We start from the raw sequence: 22,066 nt of genomic DNA, 5'->3' as shown, positions 1-22,066 counted from the left end.
TAAATGTATAATTCTATGCTATTTATAAAGTTGTGTAAGACACTCTGGATGAGAGCGTCAGCTAAATGCCTGTAATGTAATGTAATGTAAAGTAAAGTAAATGTGGTGTTTGCATGAGCAGAGGAAGGTTTCCGGGCTTTTCTGAGCCCCGGTCAGGGATTGGAACTGATAGGTTGCAGGTTTGATTCCTCGTTGGGACATTGCCATTATACCCTCTGGTCAGAAACTGGATTTAAAGCACGCAGTTAATATTCAGCTGTTTACCCAGCTGATGAGGAAACAGTGAACTCATTGAAGGCAGCCAGCGTGACACAAAGTGGTCATTTCAGTGAGGGGGATGAGTCAGCCATCTTAAGGCCGTTTTATTATTAGTGCAAATAAAGTGAGTGTTTAATCTCTTCTTTCACACAGTCAGCCAATGGAAAAGCACGCAGGAGGATGTCTGAAGGAAAGGAATTCAGCTTTTTACATGGTGACCATAACGTTAAAATAGTCCAAACACAAAGAACACAGCAGAATACTGTACTGTAAGCAAAACTGTGTTTCCCTTTCAAAATGGACAGAATGGTTTTTTTTTTGTATTATTCTGATCCCCTGGGTGTTATTGAATGCAAATACAATGGGCTTTAAAAAAAACACAAATGACAGAGAGAGAATATTCAACGGTATAAAAGCGGTAAAATTGCGAGTTGAAAGCCAGGATTTTCTCAATGCTCCTGTATAAAGAATACTGATGTGTCCCCGTGCCCCCCTCCTCTCCTCTAACATGCTTTGGGATACGGGATTAGGTTCCTTGGTTGACCATACTGCACTTCTGTCCAGGACAGGTCACCATCAATAATGTAGTGTCAGTCGACATATTGACAGGCTGCTTCACTGCTTCACACACAAGCACCAGTGAAAAGGAACAGCATATTTTCAATGGAGCTTCTTTAAAAAAAATGGAATAAACACATATGTGGGTCCATTTAATGCAAAAATAAATAAAAAAATGTAAAATGACAGAACATCTGGATCAGATGTGGTGACCCAACCTTGCTCAGTGATGATGTAATTTCTGGATAAATACGCAGTAAAATGTACAGCAGTATTTCAATACGTCCAATGGGACCAGATGTACTCTGTTTATTGAACACTGAACATTTTACTGTTCAGTGTCAAGTGGTCTTATTATGGTGTTCAAGTACCAAAGTGATGTGGCATTAATATACAGGATGTACTTCTCTGTATATTTCACAAAGTGACTATATTAGACTATAAAGAAGAATGTAAACGTATGAGAGAGAGAGAGAGAGAGAGAGATTCATAATGAGCAATAGTTTATAACCTTACGTAGTTTCCAGCAGAGCGACTGAGCTCGGTGACGTTCGCAAATATCGCCACCTTGTGGTAAAAACAATTAGAGCAACCATAGATCCGAGCCATGGCACCTGCAGCCCTTGTCAGGTAGAACAACGGCATCTGTACAGCAAACGGAAAGTAGGCTTTACAGTAGGAAAACAGTGTCTTCCCTGCCTTGATGCAACGTCCCTAACGTCCTAACCGCTGAGGGAGAGTGACACTTTAATTTGCATTAAATGGCTAGTATGCTAATAATAAGCGATTCAGTCGAATGCGATAAATAAATTTACTGCCATTCAATTTACTGTCCTGAATGACCACCATCGTCCTGTCTTCAGAACACTGTTTCTATTTGCATAACTGTCAACTCGCGCAATGATTCCCCATCCCTCCTTTGAATAGACAGGCACCGCCAGCACAATATTTCCAGCAGTTGCGTTTCTAAGTTTCACACAGAAAACCAGGCGACCGGATGGACAGCAGACGTTCTTTATAAATGTGCTCAGGTCGACCTCGTTAAAAGCAATCGCCGGTCCGTGTGGAACATACAACCGTGGAGGTCAAAGGATAAGTACACGACAGACGACTCATTCCCCGTCCCCGCTTGCCACAGGCCGACCCCGTTGTCCCGTTCGAATCGTAGCCCCGCCCTCCTTGCTAACGTCACGAAAACGTGACGGATGGAAGTGAGGTCTTAACAAGAAGAGGAGGAGGAGGAGATTCCCGAATTACCTGTCTGTAAATACAACCGCTTCCTCTTGGCGTTTTATTCTCGCAGACGAAAATATTGGTGGAGTTTTGAAAAGCACGGAAGATGATTTCTTCCAGGAGAAGCGAAAGTGACTGGCAAGGTTTGGTGAGCGAGGTGGGTATGCGAAAAGCCTAGCTAGCATGCTAGCGGCATTGTCAAGTGTCGCAAATGATGCTTGTGATCCCAGCTGTGCGTGGGACATGACACGATTGTCTCCTACGACAAAAACATCAGCAGCAAGGTGGTGTACACTATTTATAAAGAAAACGAGCGGCTGTTTTATTTACCAGACTGTGTAAAAGCAAAATAATCGTGTTTCGTTATCATACTGTCTTAGATAAACGCAATTGTGTGGCTATTTTAATAGGAAGGTTAATGTGTGGTTCTAGTTCAAAAATTGAATTTGGAAAACGGTCACATTCGCTGATGTTGCTAGTTACAGCTTTTCATCCATTATCGTTGGTGTTCTTTGAGTCTTGATGTTATGGGCTACATGTCTGATATGAAGTAGAATTGACGAAGACTATCGTAACGTTAATTAGCTAGTTGCGCAACTGTATTTTAATGGACGCACACGGAGCTATAGTTGGTCACCCAAGACGACCACACGTTTCTGCTGAATTTGTGATAGGAAACAAAAATGCAATACAATCATAAAAACAATCAATGTGCGCTGTAGCCAGAGAAAAAAAGGTAGGCTATTTATGTTTCCAGTATTTAAGGCCCACTTATGTTTGTACAATTATAGCGTAATGTAAGCCTATATAATATAGTATTAATTAAGCTACTTGACATTGCCTTTACTTGACAAACAATGTAGGGAAATATTAGTGCATTCACCTTTTGTGCATTAGGGCCAGACCTGGCTAAAAAGCATTCCTGGGCCAGCGAGAAAGGAAAACTTAAGTTGTACGGTGCATTGAGACAGTTGTTCGTCGAAGTCGTTCGTAGTTGTAAGCAGCAAAGCAGTCACGCGGACATTTGGAGTTTACTCCAACATTCGGATCAGTCACCCCGTTAAAATGTTTTTTTTTTTTTTTGTTTTTTTTTGCACCGTGTTGACAGTATGAGCGTAGTCATAATCATGAAACGCCACGAGAGGAATATCGAAGGCTAGTGAACTCATAGTAAAATGTTCGACGTTAATTCCACTCTTAACAGTGTTCAATCAGCTCTAACAGATAACATTTGTTCCCACGCGGAATTAACACTGGACATTTTACTGTGTACGGTGTGGGGGCATCATTATCTGTGTATTTATGGCGTCTGTACAAAGATAGAGATCTTGAGATTGGGCTAAATCAGGAAGCAAGAAGTTCCTGGTTTTAAATCCCGGCCTGGGCCTTTCTGTGTGGAGATTGCACGTTTTCCCCTTGTCTACGTGAGTTTTCTCCAGACAATCTGGTTTCCCCCTACGGTTCAAAAATGTGCAGATTAGGCTAATTGGAGAGTCTAATTTGGGTTGTAGGTATGAGTGTGTTGAGTGAACGGTGTGTGTTTGCCCTGTGATGGATTGGCTTGGCTACATGTCCAGGGTATACTGCTTCTCACCCAAAGCATGCTGGGCTAGGTGCCAACCCCCCATGAAACTAACCAGGAGTAAGTGGGTTATATAATGGCTGGATTGTGATCTTCAGTCTTGTTGTGAGTCAGCGGAGCCTTAACCACTAACTACACCATCAACTACACTAGGGGCGATATAGCTCAGGAGGTAAGACCGATTGTCTGGCAGTCGGAGGGTTACCGGTTCAAACCCTGCCCTGGGCATGTCGAAGTGTCCTTGAGCAAGACACCTAACCCCTAACCTCTAACTGCTCTGGCGAATGAGAGGCATCAATTGTAAAGCGCTTTGGATAAAAGCGCTATATAAATGCAGTCCATTTACCATCAAACCTCTGAAATGTTACTCTGGCTGACAAAACATGTTCCCTCAACATCTTAAAACATCCTACTGAAACTATAGGAAGCGTGCAAATAACCTGAACTTTAGGGTTCAGCATTTGTGGGGCACGTTGTGTGTTAATAGCTGTCACTGGGGTATTGAACTCATAACTCTTGTTTGTGCACGCCTGTGTTTGTTCAGCTCCCAATTCACTTCTTAATGTGCTGGTGAACCCAACCACCATTATGTTTTAAAAAAGGAACTAGGATAAATGAACTTAATACAACGTGTACTGTCAAGACTTATTCAAAACAATGGATTCCTCTTGGTGCAGAGTGATTTAAGCATATAAACAAAATCAAGAGACAACACTGACTTGCTGGTGAGATAAGGAGCCAAACTGTTTCTTGAAAAGTTACAGTGTATTGGAATGTGTATTGTGAAATGCTTTGATTAATAAATAGAATCGTGTTGGCCATTGCACTATTCTGATAAAAGAGGATATGACTGAATATAACCCACAGAATACATTTTTAAAAATGATATAAATTTAGGCATTTAAAAAAAATGCATCTGGAGTGCCTCGTTGCATCCAAATGCGCTATTCAACGCGTTACGCATTTATGATTAAAAAACAGCGATATGTTCACATTGCATAAGAGACCTCCCATTCACGAGGGGAGTGTTCCATTCCAGTGTACCATCCCACTCTGCAAACAGCGAGCCCTGCGGTGTTGACTTTGGCAGGGGAAGACGCAGGCCTGGTGAATGACCTGTAAATCACGACACCAGCACTGGCCGGTTTCGCGGCGGATTAACCGCAACCTGGAGCAAGCATAATGCGCGCGCTGCGCGTCTGCACGCTCCGCCGATAAAGTCTATTTTCAGCGCGAGAGCGGGAAGTTACCGTCGACAGGAGCAAAAATCTCCGTATGTCAGGCTGCTGTGAAAAATACGTTTGAACTGTCAGGTAACAGATAGCGCTGTCAGTGTTGCCTCTCTTTGAGATCAGTGACTGCGGGTGTAGTCAGCATGAAGCGGAACGGCTTGTCCAAGCCAGCAGAAGTTCTTTCAGTTATTTATAAATTTTTGGTTCTTTTTTTTTTTTTTTTGCTCTTAATCATGCAGGATGGCAGTTTATGACGTAAATAAGGCTAAATTATGTTGTGGAACACAGCCAGCTACTCAACTGTAGAGGTGATCTTCTCCAAAACTTTGAGGTTGAGGTTTTGAAAATGTCTCCCTGAGTTTTAGGATGATAAAAAGAAAAAACGGAAGTGCGTATTTTGCGCTTGAGCGCAGCTGGTAACGGTGACTCTGATCTCTACAGTCTGTCAGGCTCTAGCCTGGCTTTGGAGGGATCTGTCGCTCTGTCGATGCGCAGGATGTGCGCATGTGCACATCTGAGACAGGGATCAATCACCGTCGCCTGAGGAGGGGAGAGGGAGGGGAATGAGAGGCTGTGTGTAGTTGTTCCTCTCCTCTGCTTTTTGAATCTCTGTTTTATTGCGATTACTTTTTTTTAGTAATTTAAATGCTTCTTATAATGCAATAACATCACCCCTGGCCCCTTTCTCTCTCTCTCTCTCTCTCCCTCCCGCCTCTCCCCCCCTCCCGCCACCTCTCTCTCTATCTCCCTCCCGCCTCTCCCCCCCCCCCCGCCTCTCTCTCTATCTCCCTCCCGCCTCTACCCCCCCCCGCCTCTCTCTCTCTCTCTCTCTCTCCCTCCCGCCACCTCTCTCTCGCTCTCTCTCTCTCAGTTCCTGGTGGTGAAGCGGAAGCTGGACAGTAAGAAGGAGGCCCTGTTGATCCTGTCCAAGGAGCTGGACAGCTGTCAGCAGGAGAGAGACCAGTACAAGCTGATGGCCAATCAGCTGCGAGAACGCCACCAGAGCCTGAAGAAGAAGTACAGAGAGCTCATCGTACGCCCCCTGCCGCCCTCTCTCTCTCTCTCTGTCTCTCACCCACGCTCTCTCTCTCTCTGTCTCTCTCCCACTCTGTCTCTCACCTACGCTCGCTCTCTCTCCCTCTCTCTCTCTCTCTCTCTGTCTGTCTCTCCCACTCTGTCTCTCACCTACGCTCGCTCTATCTCTCTCTCCCTCTCTCTCTCTCTCTGTCTCTCTCCCACTCTGTCTCTCACCTACGCTCTCTATCTCTCTCCCTCTCTCTCTTTCTCCCCCCCACTCCTTCCCTCCCTGTCTCTCCCCGTCTCTCTCGTTCACTCTCTCTGTCTCATTCACCCCCCTGATCCTCTCATCCATTCTTGTTTTTCTTTTAATTAAGTGAGTTGACTGAAATGGAATTGACCCCCTAGCCCTGATTCCTAATTACACACCTTTCCAGTCATGTCCTATAAAATAAGGCTCTCCCCCTCTTTTTTGTTGAAACAAAGTTAATCAGATGCTGCTTTTACGGGCTCTTGCACTGTAAACCCCTCAGCACTGATTCGGTTACTCTCTGATTACTGTACAGTTGTTAAGATTGTATTTGTTTAGATAATGAAATTATGACTAATTCAGAATCCAAGCCAGTGGTTTCATTAGAAAACCTTTTACGGCTGCAAAATTCCTTTTTTGTATCTCCCCAAATGGACATTTAATTTGTAATGCAACATATAATTATTTGGATTATTGAATGCAATATAAACTTAATGGAGCCTCGGTTGGTAAATAGGAGAGCTCTAGAAAACCTGAGAGGAATCAGACGGGCGGTAAGGGTGATTTAGAGTGAACTGATGACTCAACGCGTGCTCAAGTGCAGGTGACCCTGTTTTTTTAGAAGTGTAAGCAGAGCTCAATCCTGAACACAGGTAGCACAGGTAGCGCAGGTAGTACAGGTAACACCCATAACACAGGTAACACAGGTAGCGTGGGTAGTACAGGTAACACCCATAACACAGGTAACACAGGTAGCGTGGGTAGCACAGGTAACACAGGTAACATGGGTAGCACAGGTAGTGCAGGTAGTACAGGTAACACCTATAACACAGGTAGCGCAGGTAGTACAGGCAACACAGGTAGCACAGGTAGTGTGGGTAGTACAGGTAGCACAAGTAACATTGGTAGAGCGGGTAGTACAGGTAACACAGGTAACATGGGTAGTACAGGTAACAAAGGTAGCGCGGGTAGTACAGGTAATATAACCAGAGGTGTTTGTACACTGCAGAGCTCTGTGGTGATGTGTGTGAATTGACTGAGAGGGAAACAGATGCCTGAGACAGTGAGCTCAGTACTGCCCCCTTGTGTGTGTGTGGGGTTATTGCTGAAGAGTTGTGTTTCTCTGTCCTGCAGGATGGAGACCCTTCCCTGCCCCCTGAGAAGCGAAATCAGGTACCTGTACCCGTTTAACAGGCTTTCTTAATAATCTGTTACTGGGATTCCGGTTCTGTTCTTTGTTCCTGTATGTCCCAAAGCAGAGCTGCCAGTGTTCCCCTGTCTGGATACGGGACACAACGTAGTGGCGCTGGGTCAGTATTGGTGAAGGTGGGGGTTGAGGGTTGAGGGTGTGTGTGTGGGGTGGGTGGGGGGAAGTGGTGAGGAGGGGGGCAGAGCGTTCTTTCTCCCTCTTACTCTGTGCAGATTCTACAGATTAATGAGGGGAGAGACTTGAGAATGGGTTCTGCTCCACAGGCGAGTGTCCTGAACAGCATGTGCTGTAAGTCCAGTGAGTTCTGCCTGGGGTACTGTGATCTCACTATCTCTCTCTCTCTCTCTCTCTCTCTCTCTCTCTCTCTCTCTCTCTCTACCTGTTTCTTTCTCCACCCCCTTCCCGCTCTCCTTTTCTGTCTTTCCTCTTTCTTCTTTTTCTGGCTTCCTCCCTCTTTCTCTTCTTCCCCCTCCTTCCCTCTCTCCTGCACACTCTCTTCCCCTCTTTCCCCCTCTCCCCCTTCCCCCTCACCCCCCCCCCCCCCCCCCCACCCACAGGTGAACCTGGCTCAGTTGCTCAGGGACTCCAGGGAGAGGAATAAGCTGGTGTCTGAGGAGCTGAAGGAACTCAGTCAGAGGCTGGCCGAGGCCCAGGGGGACAACAAGGTAACCACGGCGACTGTCCGTCTGGAGGCTGAGGGCGTGGCCTGCTCCTGTGTCCCTCTCTCTGACTCACCCACCCCCCCCCCCCGGCCCCACCCCCCCAGTCCTGAAGGCTAAACCGGGCGTCTCTCCAGTCCAGCAGGCCCGCAGTGTCTTAAGTGCTTAAGTTAAGTCGCTGATTGGCCGGACAGCCACGCTCTTCGATTCCTAAACAGGCCTAAATGGACTGCTGATTGACAGGGGGGGAAACAGGGAGCGGCAGACAGTGTGGCTGTCCAGGACAGCCCTCCGCTGTCCGTCTCCCGTCAGTAAAACACACGCCTGGCTCGCTTCCTGTCTGCAGTTCAGTCTCTAAAACAGCTGGGCTCGCGCGGGAGCTTGTTATCATCGATCCGGACCTCGGCCTTAACACTGCTTTCTTTAAGAGCCCATATTCACTCCTGCATTATTTCAGGTGCTTTCAGATTTTAACAGTTCCAGTTAGCCTCTTATGAGTAACACAAGGACAGTTAGCCTGGGAGCCTCCGGCGTGTGTGTTTGATTGACTCCCCCCCCCCCCCCACACCCCCACATACCCACAGCTCCTGAGGATGACCATCGCCAAGCAGAGGTTGGGGGACGAGGAGGTGGGGGCGCGACACTTCCCCGCCCACGAGCGGGAGGACCTGGTGCAGCAGCTGGAGAAGGCCCGCGAGCAGGTGAGTGGGCGTGGCCAGGTAAAATAAACTAAGCTAAGCTAGGCTAGGCTAAAATAACCTAAACTAAGCTAGGCTAGGCTAAAATAATCTAAAGTGAGCGCTGCTATGCTAGGCTAGCTAGGCTAGGCTAAAAAAAGATCTAAACTAAACTAGGCTAGGCTAAGGTAGGCAAGATAGGCTAGGCTAAAATAATCTAAGATAGGCTAGGCTAAAATAGCCTAGGCTAAAATAATCCAAACTAAGCGAGGCTAGGCTAGGCTAAAATAGGCTAGGCTAAAATAATCCAAACTAAGCGAGGCTAGGCTAGGCTAAGCTAGGCTAAGCTAAATGAAGTGAAGTGAACGCACGCTCAGCTCGGCCCGTGTTCGCCGGTCCCCGGGGCAGAGCGAGGAGCTGGAGCACAGCCTGAAGGGGGCGACGGACGAGCTGCAGGACGTGCGGGCGGAGCGCGGCGTGTTCCAGGAGAAGGCCGCGCGGCTGAACCGCGAGCTCAACCACATCCTGGGCAGCCCCGAGGGACGCATCGTGGACGTGGACGCGCTGTGCATGGAGAACAGGTGGGGGGGGGGGAGCTGTGCTCTCTCTCACTGTGCATGGAGAACAGGTGGGGGGGGGGGGGGGGGGGGCTGTGCCCACAGACCGGTCCTCTCTCTCACTGTGCATGGAGAACAGGTGGGGGGAGGGGGGGGGAGTCCTCTCTCTCACTGTGCATGGAGAACAGGTGGGGGGGGGGGGGGGGGGCTGTCCTCTCTCTCACTGTGCATGGAGAACAGGTGGGGGGGGGGGGGGGGGGGGGCTGTCCTTTCTCTCACTGTGCATGGAGAACAGGTGGGGGGGGGGTAACAGTCCTCTCTCTCACTGTGCATGGAGAACAGGTGGGGGGGTGGGGGACCAGTCCTCTCTCTCACTGTGCATGGAGAACAGGTGGGGGGGGGGGGGGACCAGTCCTCTCTCTCACTGTGCATGGAGAACAGGTGGGGGGGTGGGGGACCAGTCCTCTCTCTCACTGTGCATGGAGAACAGGTGGGGGGGGGGGGGGGGACCAGTCCTCTCTCTCACTGTGCATGGAGAACAGGTGGGGGGGGGGGGGGGGGGGGGACCAGTCCTCTCTCTCACTGTACATGGAGAACAGGTGGGGGGGGGGAGGGGTGCTGTGCCCACAGACCGGTCCTCTCTCTCACTGTGAATGATGAATGAATGAATGAATGAATCACTGCATTTATACAGCACTTTTCTGAACGCTCAAAGTGCTTTACAGCGATGAGTGGGAACTCACCTCACCCACCACCGATGTGTGTCTTACCTTTTTTTCAGAATTGAGGTAAAATCACAGAAATGTAACGTGTGCCTGTTTTTAAAAAAACTACAGTTTTTTTAATTTCTTTTTTTTTTTTTTTTTTACAGTTTAAAAAAAAAAAAGATGTGTACTTTAGGCTATGCAATTCTTTTACTCTTCTTCCTCTTCTCATTATCATTATTAGAGGAGAGTCCCGTTGGTGTCAAAGGTCAAACCTTGTTTTCGGCGGTAAATCTAAATGACGTTCATAGTTCTGTGGCTGTGTACAGAGGGGACACTCCTATGCAAACCCGGATTAAAAGTGTGAATAGTGCGGTGATGAGACCGTTTCCCTGAGAACAGCTTTCGCAGTGATGGGAGCACATCCAATACTCTTCGTTTTTTAAAGCATGTCCGAGCGTCCCGTCCGTGCGCGTCAGATCGATGTTTTAATTAAATTAGATTTTAATGGCGCACGATGTGATGCGACATGATGTGACGTGACACGTATAATTTCATTCCGGTCCGATTTAATCTTTTTTTCAGTGTGATGCTTGTTAACGGTGCACCTGGGTTTCAGTCTCCACGTCCGTTTCATTTCCAACGTCAAAATCTGTTATCCTCATGATTCGTTTCAGACTTGAAATGTTCACAAAATTCGGGGGGGGGGGGGTGGGGGCGGTTGGTGTTTGGGGTCTGGTTTCGATCATGGAGTAACTCTAAGGTTGCAGTGGCGTAGTTACTCATGACTGGCAGCTGTCCATCACTGAATTAAATCTACCCCATGTTGTGTGCTTGCTGGACTAAATCTGTTTATTCTAAAACTCAATAATAATATCTGAGCCTGATCAACTGGAGGTGTGTGTTTCTCTGTCTTTATTTCTCACAACATATACTTTATTAATTAATGAACATATACTTCTCTTTCAGATATTTACATGAAAGATTTAAGCAGCTCCAGGAGGAGGTGAACCTGCTCAAAGGAAACGTTATGAAGTACAAGGTACTGGCTGTGTGATGTCACCAGGGTGAGGTGATGTGTGATGTCACCAGTGTGAGATGACGTGCGATGTCAGTGGTGTGTGTCAGAGTATGAGTTAGAGTGTGTGTTAGTGTAAGTGAGTGTGTGTGAATGTGAGTGTGTGTGAGCGTGTGTGTGATTGTGTTTCTTCTCAGATCCCTGATTAGAGCTCAGTTTAAAGTCGTATCAGCCTGGTGTGATGTAGGGTGGTATATGAGCATGCTCAGTAGGGTGGTATATGAGCATGCTCAGTAGGGTGGTATATGAGCATGCTCAGTAGGGTGGTATATGAGCATGCTCAGTAGGGTGGTATATGAGCATGCTCAGTAGGGTGGTATATGAGCATGCTCAGTAGGGTGGTATATGAGCATGCTCAGTAGGGTGGTATCTGAGCATGCTCAGTAGGGTGGTATCTGAGCATGCTCAGTAGGGTGGTATATGAGCATGCTCAGTAGGGTGGTATCTGAGCATGCTCAGTAGGGTGGTATATGAGCATGCTCAGTAGGGTGGTATATGAGCATGCTCAGTAGGGTGGTATCTGAGCATGCTCAGTAGGGTGGTATATGAGCATGCTCAGTAGGGTGGTATATGAGCATGTCTGCTCTGTGCTGATTCTGCAGACCGCTCTGGAGAGGAGGAAGAATTCCAAAATCTATGGCCGGTCCAACAGCAGCGCCCTCACAGGGGTGCTCTCTGCTAAACAAGGTACCCCACCCCCACCCCCCACTGCAAACACCCCTAACCTTCTACCCCGAACACCCTCCCCCCCACCTTTCACCCCATCTTCTAACCCAAACCCCCTGCATCTTTTGCCCTGTCTTCTTTTTTGTATGTTTGAAATGAATGTAAAGGTCAGGATGATGTATAAGATCTGGTTTGGCGCTCAGCTTGTAGGAGCCGATCTGCGGGATGCAGCACTGTTTTTACCGCAGCCTTTGTGTGTCTGATTCAGGTGTGTCTCAGTACAAACCCCAGTGTTTGTTTAGCTGGCGGTCATACCCAGAACGACTGGTGGGGGCAGCCTCCCGATTAGCGTGGTTGATAGCCCCCGCCTGGCTCGCCCCCGTCCCACAGCAGCGGGGGCATGGTGTAGGTGTAGTGACTGGGATGGGGGGGGGGGTCCTGTGCTGTGAGGAGCTGTCCGTTCAGCACCCTCCTGGGAGAGCTACAGGACCACGGACAGCGCCCACGGCCAATCAGCAGAGCCACTGCCCCTTGCTCACCTCTGCCCCCCAGTGTGCGTTATTGTAACTGCTCCTTATTGCCTGCATAAAGGAGCACTGCAGCTCGTGTCTGTGGAAAGCACATGCTTGTATTCCTACGGCTGGCTGTGTGATTTGACTTTACTGCTTTCCTGACAATCGTCAGGTCAGGTCTGTCTCTTCATCCACATGGAGATTGTTTGATGATTATACTGTATGTGGCATTCTGGGTAGTCCAACAGCACAGAAAGGTCTATGAATGTGTGTAAGATAAGAGGAAAAGTATGATTATATGAAAGCACCAATCTCTTTTTATCTCTCTCAATCTTACTCACACTCTCTCTTTCTCTCTTGCTCTCATCTGTCTCTCTCTCTCCCTCTCCCTCTTTCGTCTCTCTCTCTCCCTCTCTTTCTCCCTCCCTCTCTCTCCCTCTCCTTCTCTTTCGTCTCTCTCTCCCCCTCTCTTTCTCCCTCTATCCCCCCCGCTCCCTCCCTCTCTCTCTCTCTCTCTCTCTGTAGTCCAGGAGCTCTTGCTGTCAGAGGAGAGTGGTTGTAGTCTCCCTGCCACGCCCCAGTCCATTTCTGACCTGAAGTCCTTAGCTACGGCACTCCTGGAGACCATATACGAGAAGAACATGGTCATCCAGCACCAGCGGCACACCAACAAGTACAGCGCTGACCTCGCTGAAGCTCACTGACTCACACTGACTCACTGACTCACACTGACTCTCACTGACTTACACTGACCTCACTGAAGCTCACAGACTCACTGACTCACACTGACTTTCACTGACTCACACGGACTCTCACTGACTCACCAATGCTCACTGACTCTCACTGACTCACACTGACTCACTGACTCTCACTGACTCTCACTGACTCACACTAACTCTTACTGACTCTCACTGAATCTCACTGACTCTTACTGACTCTCACTGTCTCACACTGACACACTGACTCACACTGACTCTCACTGACTCTACTCTCTCCATCTCTGTCTCTCTCCCTCCTCTCTCCAAGTCTTCTCTCACCTTGTCTTCTCTCAATCGCTCTGCTTCTCCATCAGTCCTCTCTCTTGGTCTGTTTCTCTCTCTCCACCTCTGTCTCCATCAGTGTGCGTATATAAATAAATAAAATGGGAGTAAACTGGAAATCAAATGAAGTTTTTCAGGACAGATTCAGTCAGCATTTAAAATGGAACCCTAGGGAAAATGTGCCAGTGCAGATACAGAGCTCATTTCTGAATGCTCCCTGCAGCTCCGCAGGGCTTCTCCCCCCCCCCCCCCCCCAACAACAATCCCAGCTACCCCCCCCCCCCCCCAACAGCAATCCCAGCTCCCCCCCAACAACAATCCCAGCTACCCCCCCTCCCCCCCAACAACAATCCCAGCTACCCCCCCTCCCCCCCAACAACAATCCCAGCTCCCCCCTCCAACAACAATCCCAGCTACCCTCTCCAACAACAATCCCAGCTACCCTCCCCAACAACAATCCCAGCTCCCCCCCCCAGAACAATCCTAGCTCTCTCCCAGCTCTATTGATTCTGTCTAGCTTGTCCTCTTTTTTCTGTGTTCTATTTCAGTCCTTTTCCTTTTCTCCTCTCTGTCACTTATTTTCTTTTCTCGGCTCCTGCCTTTGTTACCGCTCGTTTGTCTGGGACAGAGCACGCTCCCTCTCCTGTTCTAAATGCGGTGGGGGTGGGGGGTCTGAATTTAAAATGTGATGTGGACGTGACCAGAACCATGAGGTCATTGTTCCTGCAGGATTCTGGGAAATCGAGTCGCAGAGCTGGAGAAGAAGCTGAAGACCTTGGAAGTGGCAGGATTATGGAGTCTGCCAGGTTAGTGCCCCCCCCCCCCCACACACACACGCAGACACACACACACCTACACACACACTTAATTGATTGCTTTTAAGGTGAAAGCCAGTAGATCCCTGACACAAATACGAATGACCACTGATGCTGCTGTTTGTACAAAACTGGTTTATTCCTTTTAACTAAAGCTAGTTTTTTCCTTTCTCTCTCTCCCTCTCTTTCCCTCTCCCTCTCTCCCTCTCTTTCCCCTCTCTGTCTCTCTTCTGCTTCCTGAAGGGCTCACCTACAATGTGTCCGTGGGATTTGGGAGTAGGTTTCTGCTGCGCTCATATTTTTTCCCTCTCTTACCCCAGCAAGCGAGCAGCTACTGGCCTGCTGTCACACAGCTAATTTAGCACATTACAGCTACCCGCTAGCACCATTACAGCTGGCCGCTAGCACCATTACAGCTACGCGCTAGCACCATTACAGCCACCCGCTAGCACCATTACAGCTACTCGCTAACACCATTACAGCTACCCGCTAGCACCATTACAGCTACGCGCTAGCACCATTACAGCTACCCGCTAACACCATTACAGCTACCCGCTAGCACCATTACAGCCACCCGCTAGCACCATTACAGCTACGCGCTAGCACCATTACAGCTACTCGCTAACACCATTACAGCTACCCGCTAGCACCATTACAGCTACGCGCTAGCACCATTACAGCCACCCGCTAGCACCATTACAGCTACTCGCTAACACCATTACAGCTACGCGCTAGCACCATTACAGCTACGCGCTAGCACCATTGCAGCTACGCGCTAGCACCATTACAGCTACGTGCTAGCACCATTACAGCTGCCCGCTAGCACCATTACAGCTACGCGCTAGCACCATTGCAGCTACGCGCTAGCACCATTACAGCTACGCGCTAGCACCATTACAGCTGCCCGCTAGCACCATTACAGCTACCCGCTAGCACCATTACAGCTACGTGCTAGCACCATTACAGCTGCCCGCTAGCACCATTACAGCTACTCGCTAGCACCATTACAGCTACCTGCTAGCACCATTACAGCTACCCGCTAGCACCATTACAGCCACCCATTAGCACCATTACAGCTACTCGCTAACACCATTACAGCTACGCGCTAGCACCATTACAGCTACGCGCTAGCACCATTACAGCTACGCGCTAGCACCATTACAGCTATCCGCTAACACCATTACAGCTACGCGCTAGCACCATTACAGCTACTCGCTAACACCATTACAGCTACGCGCTAGCACCATTACAGCTACGCGCAAGCACCATTACAGCTACGCGCTAGCACCATTACAGCTATCCGCTAGCACCATTACAGCTACTCGCTAACACCATTACAGCTATCCGCTAACACCATTACAGCTGCCCGCTAGCACCATTACAGCTACCTGCTAGCACCATTACAGCTACCCGCTAGCAGCATTACAGCTACCCGCTAACGGAATTGTAACAGTTTGCTAGCGGCCCTACAGCAGGCAGCTAGCGACACTCAGCGACCCCTCTGCATCGTCTTACCGGCTGATCGTCACCCCGAACCCCCCCCCGCAACCCCCCCCCCGCAACCCCCCCATCCTCCTGCAGAAATCTCTGCTTCCACACCTGCTTCCTCCCTCCTGTGTGTGCAGTTTTCTTGTTTTTCACAATTCCCAATCCATGGGATTCTTTGGGAATCTTCATGTGCTGTTTAGACTAGTCTGTAGATTTGCTTGAGGGAAGCAATTGTAGTGTTGGATTTTAAATGCAAGAGGAACATGAATTGTTTCTTGATTGTTTTTTGTGAACTTTTTTAATGAGGTTTTGAACAAAGTGAACACACAAACAAGGTTGTCTGTGTTATTAGAGCTGGGATAAATATCCCCAGTAGCAGAGAAACCATCCTGCTTTCAGTGAGCACCAGTGGTTACCACACAGGGGTTACCTGTGAGAAGCACCTGTCTGCAGGGTAACCTGCTAATTTGGGTGACTTGGATTAAATGTTAAAGTCGGTTTGATGCCATGACAAACTGAAATCCAGCAGTTCATTGCCACAAAAAACAAAGCAAGTCAGGTAAAATGTGTGTCTTGACCAGTAGAGGGCACTGTTGCACTGAATTCCGGTGCATAACTCCCATAATGCGTCGGAACTCCTGCTTGCCTCCTGTGAACATGGAGAGGCCAGACAGTTAGGGGGTTGTGCTGTTATTCAGACACATGCATACAGGGAGAGAGAGGGCTTTCTGGTGCTCTTTCCTGTTCAGAAAACTGATGTGTGTGTTTTTTTGGGGTGGTTGAGTGACCTTTGACCTTTGGCTCACAGGGGGGAGAGATGCCATTAGCCTCGGCGAGGGACAGCCTTCTGGGTCTCCCTTATTGGGCCTGGGCCAGGAGCCAGAGCCAATGAGACTGCAGCAGCTCAAAGGTGAGTTACCTGCGTGTACCTGCACAGGTGTGTCTCTGAACGCGGCTGGACAACGTGATGTGCAGACAGACTGAACGCAGCTGGACAATGTGATGCGCAGACAGACTGAAGGCAGCTGGACAACGTGATGCGCAGCAGACAGTCTATCAGCTCCTGAGTTTCCTCTGTCCTCTCTGCTTCTGTACTACAGGAGGCTCTGGTGCGGAATTACAGTACACAACGCCCAGTGTCACATGATTATACTTGGTCATGTGACCCATGAACATTCAGAGGAAACGTCTAATTGGGGCGTTTCAGTTTAACAGAAACTGAGCTTGAGTTCCATAACTTGAATTTGCATTTTACGATTTAAAATAAAACATAATGCTTTTAAATTGAATTCAGCCACTTTTAAATTCAAGTTATAAATCCATTGTTCGGTATGCTTTTTAAAAATTTAAAAATTCTGTTCTTAGAATTCAGGTTTGGCTTTCTGTAACGCACATCTGGATATTTTGAAAAAGCGAACAAGCAAAGATTCAGTCAAACTGCAGAATGTGGTCAGTACCGTAAGTGGTGCCGGTATTTTTTCCCGTCCTCTTCTGGTATTGTGGTTGCTCCTGGAATACCACAGACCAAACTCACAGGCTATATAAAGCTCCCAGAAGCTGGGCAGACTAAGCCACAGTGAGACTTCCGATTTTAGGCTTCCTGTTTGTACTGCAAACTTCCGTCAGAATAAAAGCTCTTGTTGTCCTCTTTAAGAGATGAGAGTTCTGACCACTGCTAATGTCTCATGTTACATTTATGGAATTTGGAACTCTAAGCGTGTCATAGAGACAGAGCTTGCGACGATGAGACTGCGGAGCAGGATATCTGTTGTTTCCGTTACGTCTATGGTGCCGCCAGCGAGTTCTCTTCAGGTTTGCTCCTCACGGTTGTCGGGGGGGTCTGTTCCGTTTCAATGCAGTCAATTAAGGAAGTGAATTGAAATTCGGTTCCCAAACCTGAAAATAGCCCGCTTAATGTTCTAATGGGGATTTTTCGATTAATTAACTGAATTTCTGTTCATTTCCCTGAATCGACTGAATAGAAATGGAATTGACCTCCACTGCTGAGGGGCACAAACAGCAATTTCTCTCAACTTCCTCTCTTTCTAAAATTCTGATTGTATTTTGTTTGTTGTTGTTCCCTTTGGGTAAGGTTTCCACACTGAGCAAATGTAGTGTTCTGTGCAAACAGATTGGTTTGTTTTCTGAATTCAGGCACTGAATTGTATCGTTTGACATGTTCGCTGCAGTTGAAGGAAAAAAGTATTTATTTAGTTGTGTAAAAACAAAAGCTAAAGGGTTAGGGAGATTGCACTGTGCTGTGTGATTTCTGTTGTTTTTATTTTTCAGAAATGCACGTATTAGTCTGAAAAAATTACTTTTTTTTGTTATCAAGAATTTAAACACTCGTGAATAATCACCGACTCTGTCTCCAATCTGATAGGCTGCGGGACAGGAAGTGACATTGTGGCTCCGCCCAGCTCTCGCACTGGGCCTGATGGGAGGGGTGAGGAGGTCGTCCCCGTTTGTCTGGATGCTTCCGAGCGTCACGTGGAACGCCGGGGGGTGGAGCCTGTGTGGCGGACGGGACCACTCCAGGAGGAAGTCGAGGAGGCGGAGCTTCCTCTGTGGGAGCAGCCTGCGTCGCCATTGGACAGTCCATCAGAGCTCTTCCTGTCACAGGACTCTCCTACTTCAACTGAACCGGCGATACCATTGGACAAGCCCTCAGAACTCTTCCTGTCAGAGGCTCCTCCTACTTCAACTGTACCGGCGATACCATTGGACAGTCCCTCGAAACTGTCCCTGTCACAGGCCCCTCCCACTATAACTGAGCCAGCTTCACCATTGGACAGGCCCTCAGAGCTGTCCCTCCGACAAGCCCCTCCCACTATAACTGAGCCAGGTTCACCATTGGACAGGCCCTCAGAGCTGTCCCTCCGACAAGTCCCTGCCCCTGTAACTGATCCAGCTTCACCATTGGACAGGCCCTCAGAACTGCCCCTCTCACAGGCCCCTCCCACTGTAACTGATCCAGCTTCACCATTGGACAGTCCCTCAGAGCTGTCCCTCTCACCGGCTCCTCCCCCTGTAACTGATCCAGCTTCATCATTGGACAGTCCCTCAGAGCTGTCCCTCTCACAGGCCCCTCCCCCTGTAACTGATCCAGCTTCATCATTGGACAGTCCCTCAGAGCTGTCCCTCTCACAGGCCCCTCCCCCTGTAACTGATCCAGCTTCATCATTGGACAGTCCCTCAGAGCTGTCCCTCTCACCGGCTCCTCCCCCTGTAACTGATCCAGCTTCATCATTGGACAGTCCCTCAGAGCTGTCCCTCTCACCGGCTCCTCCCCCTGTAACTGATCCAGCTTCATCATTGGACAGTCCCTCGGTACTGTCCCTCCCACAGGCCCCTCCCACCCCAGGGGAAGATCCTTGTTCAGGCTCTGACCTGGAGGAGGAGCATCATTCACACCCTGCCCTAGGGGAGGGGTTTAATGCAGACCCAGCATGCACCAGTGCAGAAGTCTCCGCCTCTGAAGAAGCCACGCCCAGTCCCGCTCAAACCCACCAACCCCTGAGCGACAGCCACTCCCATGGAGAGGAGGAGCCCAGCCAATCACGGTGACCGACATGGACGACAGTCGTGTCGCAGAGCCACGCCCCCTCCCTGCTCAGCCCATCCAATAGGGAAGCTCCCTGCTTGCAGTGAAAAGTGGGTCCCGTCTCTCTGGCCAGCTGAACTTCTCCTTCCCTGTGGCACTTAAGATCCCAACTTTTCCATTTTTTCGAACCACATTTTGGAAATTTGTGTGGGCGAGCCAGCAGTGCGATCAGCAGGGAGAGAGAGCCCTGCCCCCCCCTTACTCACTGATAGGACTAAATGTGCATAGAGCAATACCATAGATATTCATGCATGTGCACAGAAGGATACCATAGTTATTCATAGTGTGCACTGAGGAATACCAGATCAGGGGTGCTCAACTCCGGACTACGTGCTGGTTTATGTTCCAGCCAATTACCTTGGTTTTAGTTTTCTGACAGCTCTCTAAACTACACTGGTTAAATCCTGCACTTGAGCACATGAAAATCTTTAGGATACACTTGCAGTCTGCGGCTGCTGCTAGTGCTTATACAAATGTCAGATCAAGATGATATTGAGCTAATTAAGTAATTAAGAGTAGAAGTTGGCACAAAATCCTGAAATGGACTGTCCCTTGTTGTGCACCCCTCCCATAGATATTCCAAGCGTGCACAGAGAAATACCATAGATATTCACACTGCACTGAGGAATACCATAGATATTCATGCCATGTACATATCTAATACCATAGATATTTGTAAATGCTACATTAACATGTGATTGTATTTCCTATGCTAGGCTTCCATAACCTTTTCTAAAAAGGCATTTTAATGGATGTACACAGATCTCAGAGAGACCTCGATAACATTTTTTTAAAGGATGAAAAACCTACCAGGCTCTTGGGAAGGACTGTAAGTGAAACTCATGGGCGTGGGCGAGGATATTTTCTGTTCCACCGAACTCTAACTCAGCAAATAAGCAGCAATATAAAACGGGTGGCCAAACACTCAGAAGCCAAATGACTGAACAAACAGTGACTCGGGGCAGGAAGGGGGGTGGGCGGGGGTGGGGGGTGGGGGGGTGGGGTACGTTTCTCTGGCAAAAACAGGGATATTTTTAGCGGCCCAGTTTTACCCCCCCGGGCGTCTCCTCAGACCAGCTCTGCTGCGGTGCTTCGCGCCCGACAGGCTCCGGAGATAAGAACAGCGAAGCTGCGGGTTTCATCAGGTGGACATCGGGTCACGACCCGCATCTGTGCACTTGTGTCTCCCACAACGCAGCTGCCACTTTCATGATGTCATTTCCTCTCAAATTCTTGCCAGTGCCATCCTCCCCCCGCCCCCACCTTCCCCCACTGCTCATGGGCCAATCAGGGAGCTATAAATATCTGTGCCCTGCTCTGATTGGCCAGCCAGCTGTAATACATTTTAAAGTTTTCAACTGAACATTAGTAAGTGAGATTGATCTCTAGCGGTATATTAACAGTGATTTATGGATGGGCCAATAGACTCAGTCAGAATTTGTTCAGTAACTGACACACTGCAGTATGTAATGGAGGCCAGTGTTCTTAAACATTAATGCAGAACTGTTGGCTGAGTGGTATTTCTTCCTACATATATGCTACAGAACATTGAAAATGTTCCATTTGCAAGTTCAGTAATTCCGGACTGTAGTATCATTTTGGGTTCAGGTCCCTGTCAGTGATGCGTATCCTTCCTCTGGATCCAGTGAAAGCCTGTGTCGCGTGTGTTTTTATCGTTGCGTCCACGTTCTGCAGAGCTCGAGCGGCTTCTGTTTTCTCTACGGCAGTATTCTGTCTTTCACGGCTTCTGAGTATTTACACGCACGTGTACTGTGGGGTCTAACTGGCCCACCGGTGGAGTGGATCAGGTCTGCCTGCATGAGTGTTCATCCTGTTACACGTTTGCACCACGCGAGTACTTCAGTCTTCTGCCTTTTCTGGGTCACTCAAGGTTCGCATTCTCATGTAAATTAAATGCGATCCGCTTTCCTTACAGAAATGTATTATACTGCAATATATTGAAATGAATGATAAATGATGTATGTGTGAATATGGTGCTATGAGATATGTTACGTTTTTCAAAAGGTCCGCAAATTCACAAATATATTGCTGTATATTCCATTTCCAAGAGGTAATGGCCAATCAGATTGCAGTTCCTCGCACTTTGTCTCAAAGGGTCAAGGGACCTCTGCTGGTGTAATGTTGTTACTGCACTCTTCTGATGTGTGCAAACAGACTGACCTGCTAGCTTTGTGTAATTGTCCTATTGGGGCAATGGTAGAAGTGTTTTCACCACACAGGAAACATTCAGACAAAAGGGTCTTTGTCCTTGGTGAACGTGTTGTAGGTGAGATTAGCTTCTTTTCAGTACAAGTTGTGTCGACACACGTGTCATGAAATACATGGTGCATTAACTCACATTCATCGACACTTTGCTTGTTACACAACTGTGGTGTCTGGTCATATGCAAATGAACTGGCTTACCCAGAATGCTCTGAGATGATGGAGAACCATAGACGTTACGAGTAAAGTGATCCTCCGGTTGTCGCCAAAACAAAGTGGACGTGCATGTGATAATCTTTATACATTTTTTTTATTTCATAATCAGTGGTCTCATACTCTTAAAATTCAAAAGTAAAAAACGTGTTTCTACCAAAGGTGTATTTTTTTAGAAAGATATATTTATATTGCTGGAGGTCACTGAAATTGGCAGTGGTATTCAGTTAATAATTTTGATTAATGACTGGCATAGGATTAGAGATGAAGCCCATCTGCTCACTGTGCTGGTGCTCCATCATTCAGACATGTTTGATTTTTCTGTGGTAGGTTCATGTTACCAACTTGTATTTGACAAAACTCTAAAAGAAAAGAAACTGCACAAAGTCAGTCTCAAACATAGAGGTTTCCCCAAAATGAAAGCATTGGTATATAAAAAAAGAAATCATGATTGAAACATTTACTTATGGCGCTCTGGAAATCATGCTTC

The 22,066-nt window shown here is 48.1% G+C and overlaps 1 protein-coding gene across 4 annotated transcripts; it reads left to right on the top strand.

The window, feature by feature from the left end:
* The first annotated feature begins 2,022 nt into the window (after positions 1 to 2,022).
* Positions 2,023 to 20,050, top strand: LOC118226914 (coiled-coil domain-containing protein 149-A-like). Of its 4 annotated transcripts, XM_035416910.1 has the most exons (14): positions 2,023 to 2,206; positions 5,735 to 5,896; positions 7,265 to 7,303; positions 7,898 to 8,005; positions 8,584 to 8,700; positions 9,085 to 9,257; positions 10,907 to 10,979; positions 11,618 to 11,702; positions 12,719 to 12,866; positions 13,963 to 14,039; positions 14,292 to 14,324; positions 16,345 to 16,446; positions 17,920 to 18,381; positions 18,448 to 20,050. In XM_035416910.1, the coding sequence occupies exons 1-14, from the start codon at positions 2,156 to 2,158 to the stop codon at positions 19,101 to 19,103; spliced, it is 2,286 nt and encodes a 761-aa protein (XP_035272801.1). In that variant the 5' UTR covers positions 2,023 to 2,155; the 3' UTR covers positions 19,104 to 20,050. The 4 variants fall into 4 exon arrangements, with proteins under 4 accessions (XP_035272801.1, XP_035272799.1, XP_035272800.1 ...); XM_035416908.1 differs by having other exon boundaries at positions 17,920 to 20,050; XM_035416911.1 differs by lacking the exon at positions 2,023 to 2,206 and adding an exon at positions 4,790 to 4,944 and having other exon boundaries at positions 17,920 to 20,050.
* Positions 20,051 to 22,066: the final 2,016 nt, after the last annotated feature.

The sequence above is a fragment of the Anguilla anguilla genome, chromosome 5 (genome assembly GCF_013347855.1).
Source record: "Anguilla anguilla isolate fAngAng1 chromosome 5, fAngAng1.pri, whole genome shotgun sequence".
NCBI classification, from domain to species: Eukaryota; Metazoa; Chordata; class Actinopteri; order Anguilliformes; family Anguillidae; genus Anguilla; species Anguilla anguilla.
The sequence above is the reverse complement of the archived record's forward strand: the minus strand, read 5'-3'. Positions and strand labels throughout refer to the sequence as shown.

Excerpts from the sequence above, each read along its gene's own strand:
- LOC118226914 (XM_035416908.1), top strand. The coding sequence starts at position 2,156 with ATGATTTCTTCCAGGAGAAGCGAAAGTGACTGGCAAGGTTTGGTGAGC. Across the intron at positions 8,701-9,084 it reads TGGAGAAGGCCCGCGAGCAG|AGCGAGGAGCTGGAGCACAG; the intron begins GTGAGTGGGCGT and ends TCCCCGGGGCAG. Across the intron at positions 11,703-12,718 it reads GGTGCTCTCTGCTAAACAAG|TCCAGGAGCTCTTGCTGTCA; the intron begins GTACCCCACCCC and ends CTCTCTCTGTAG.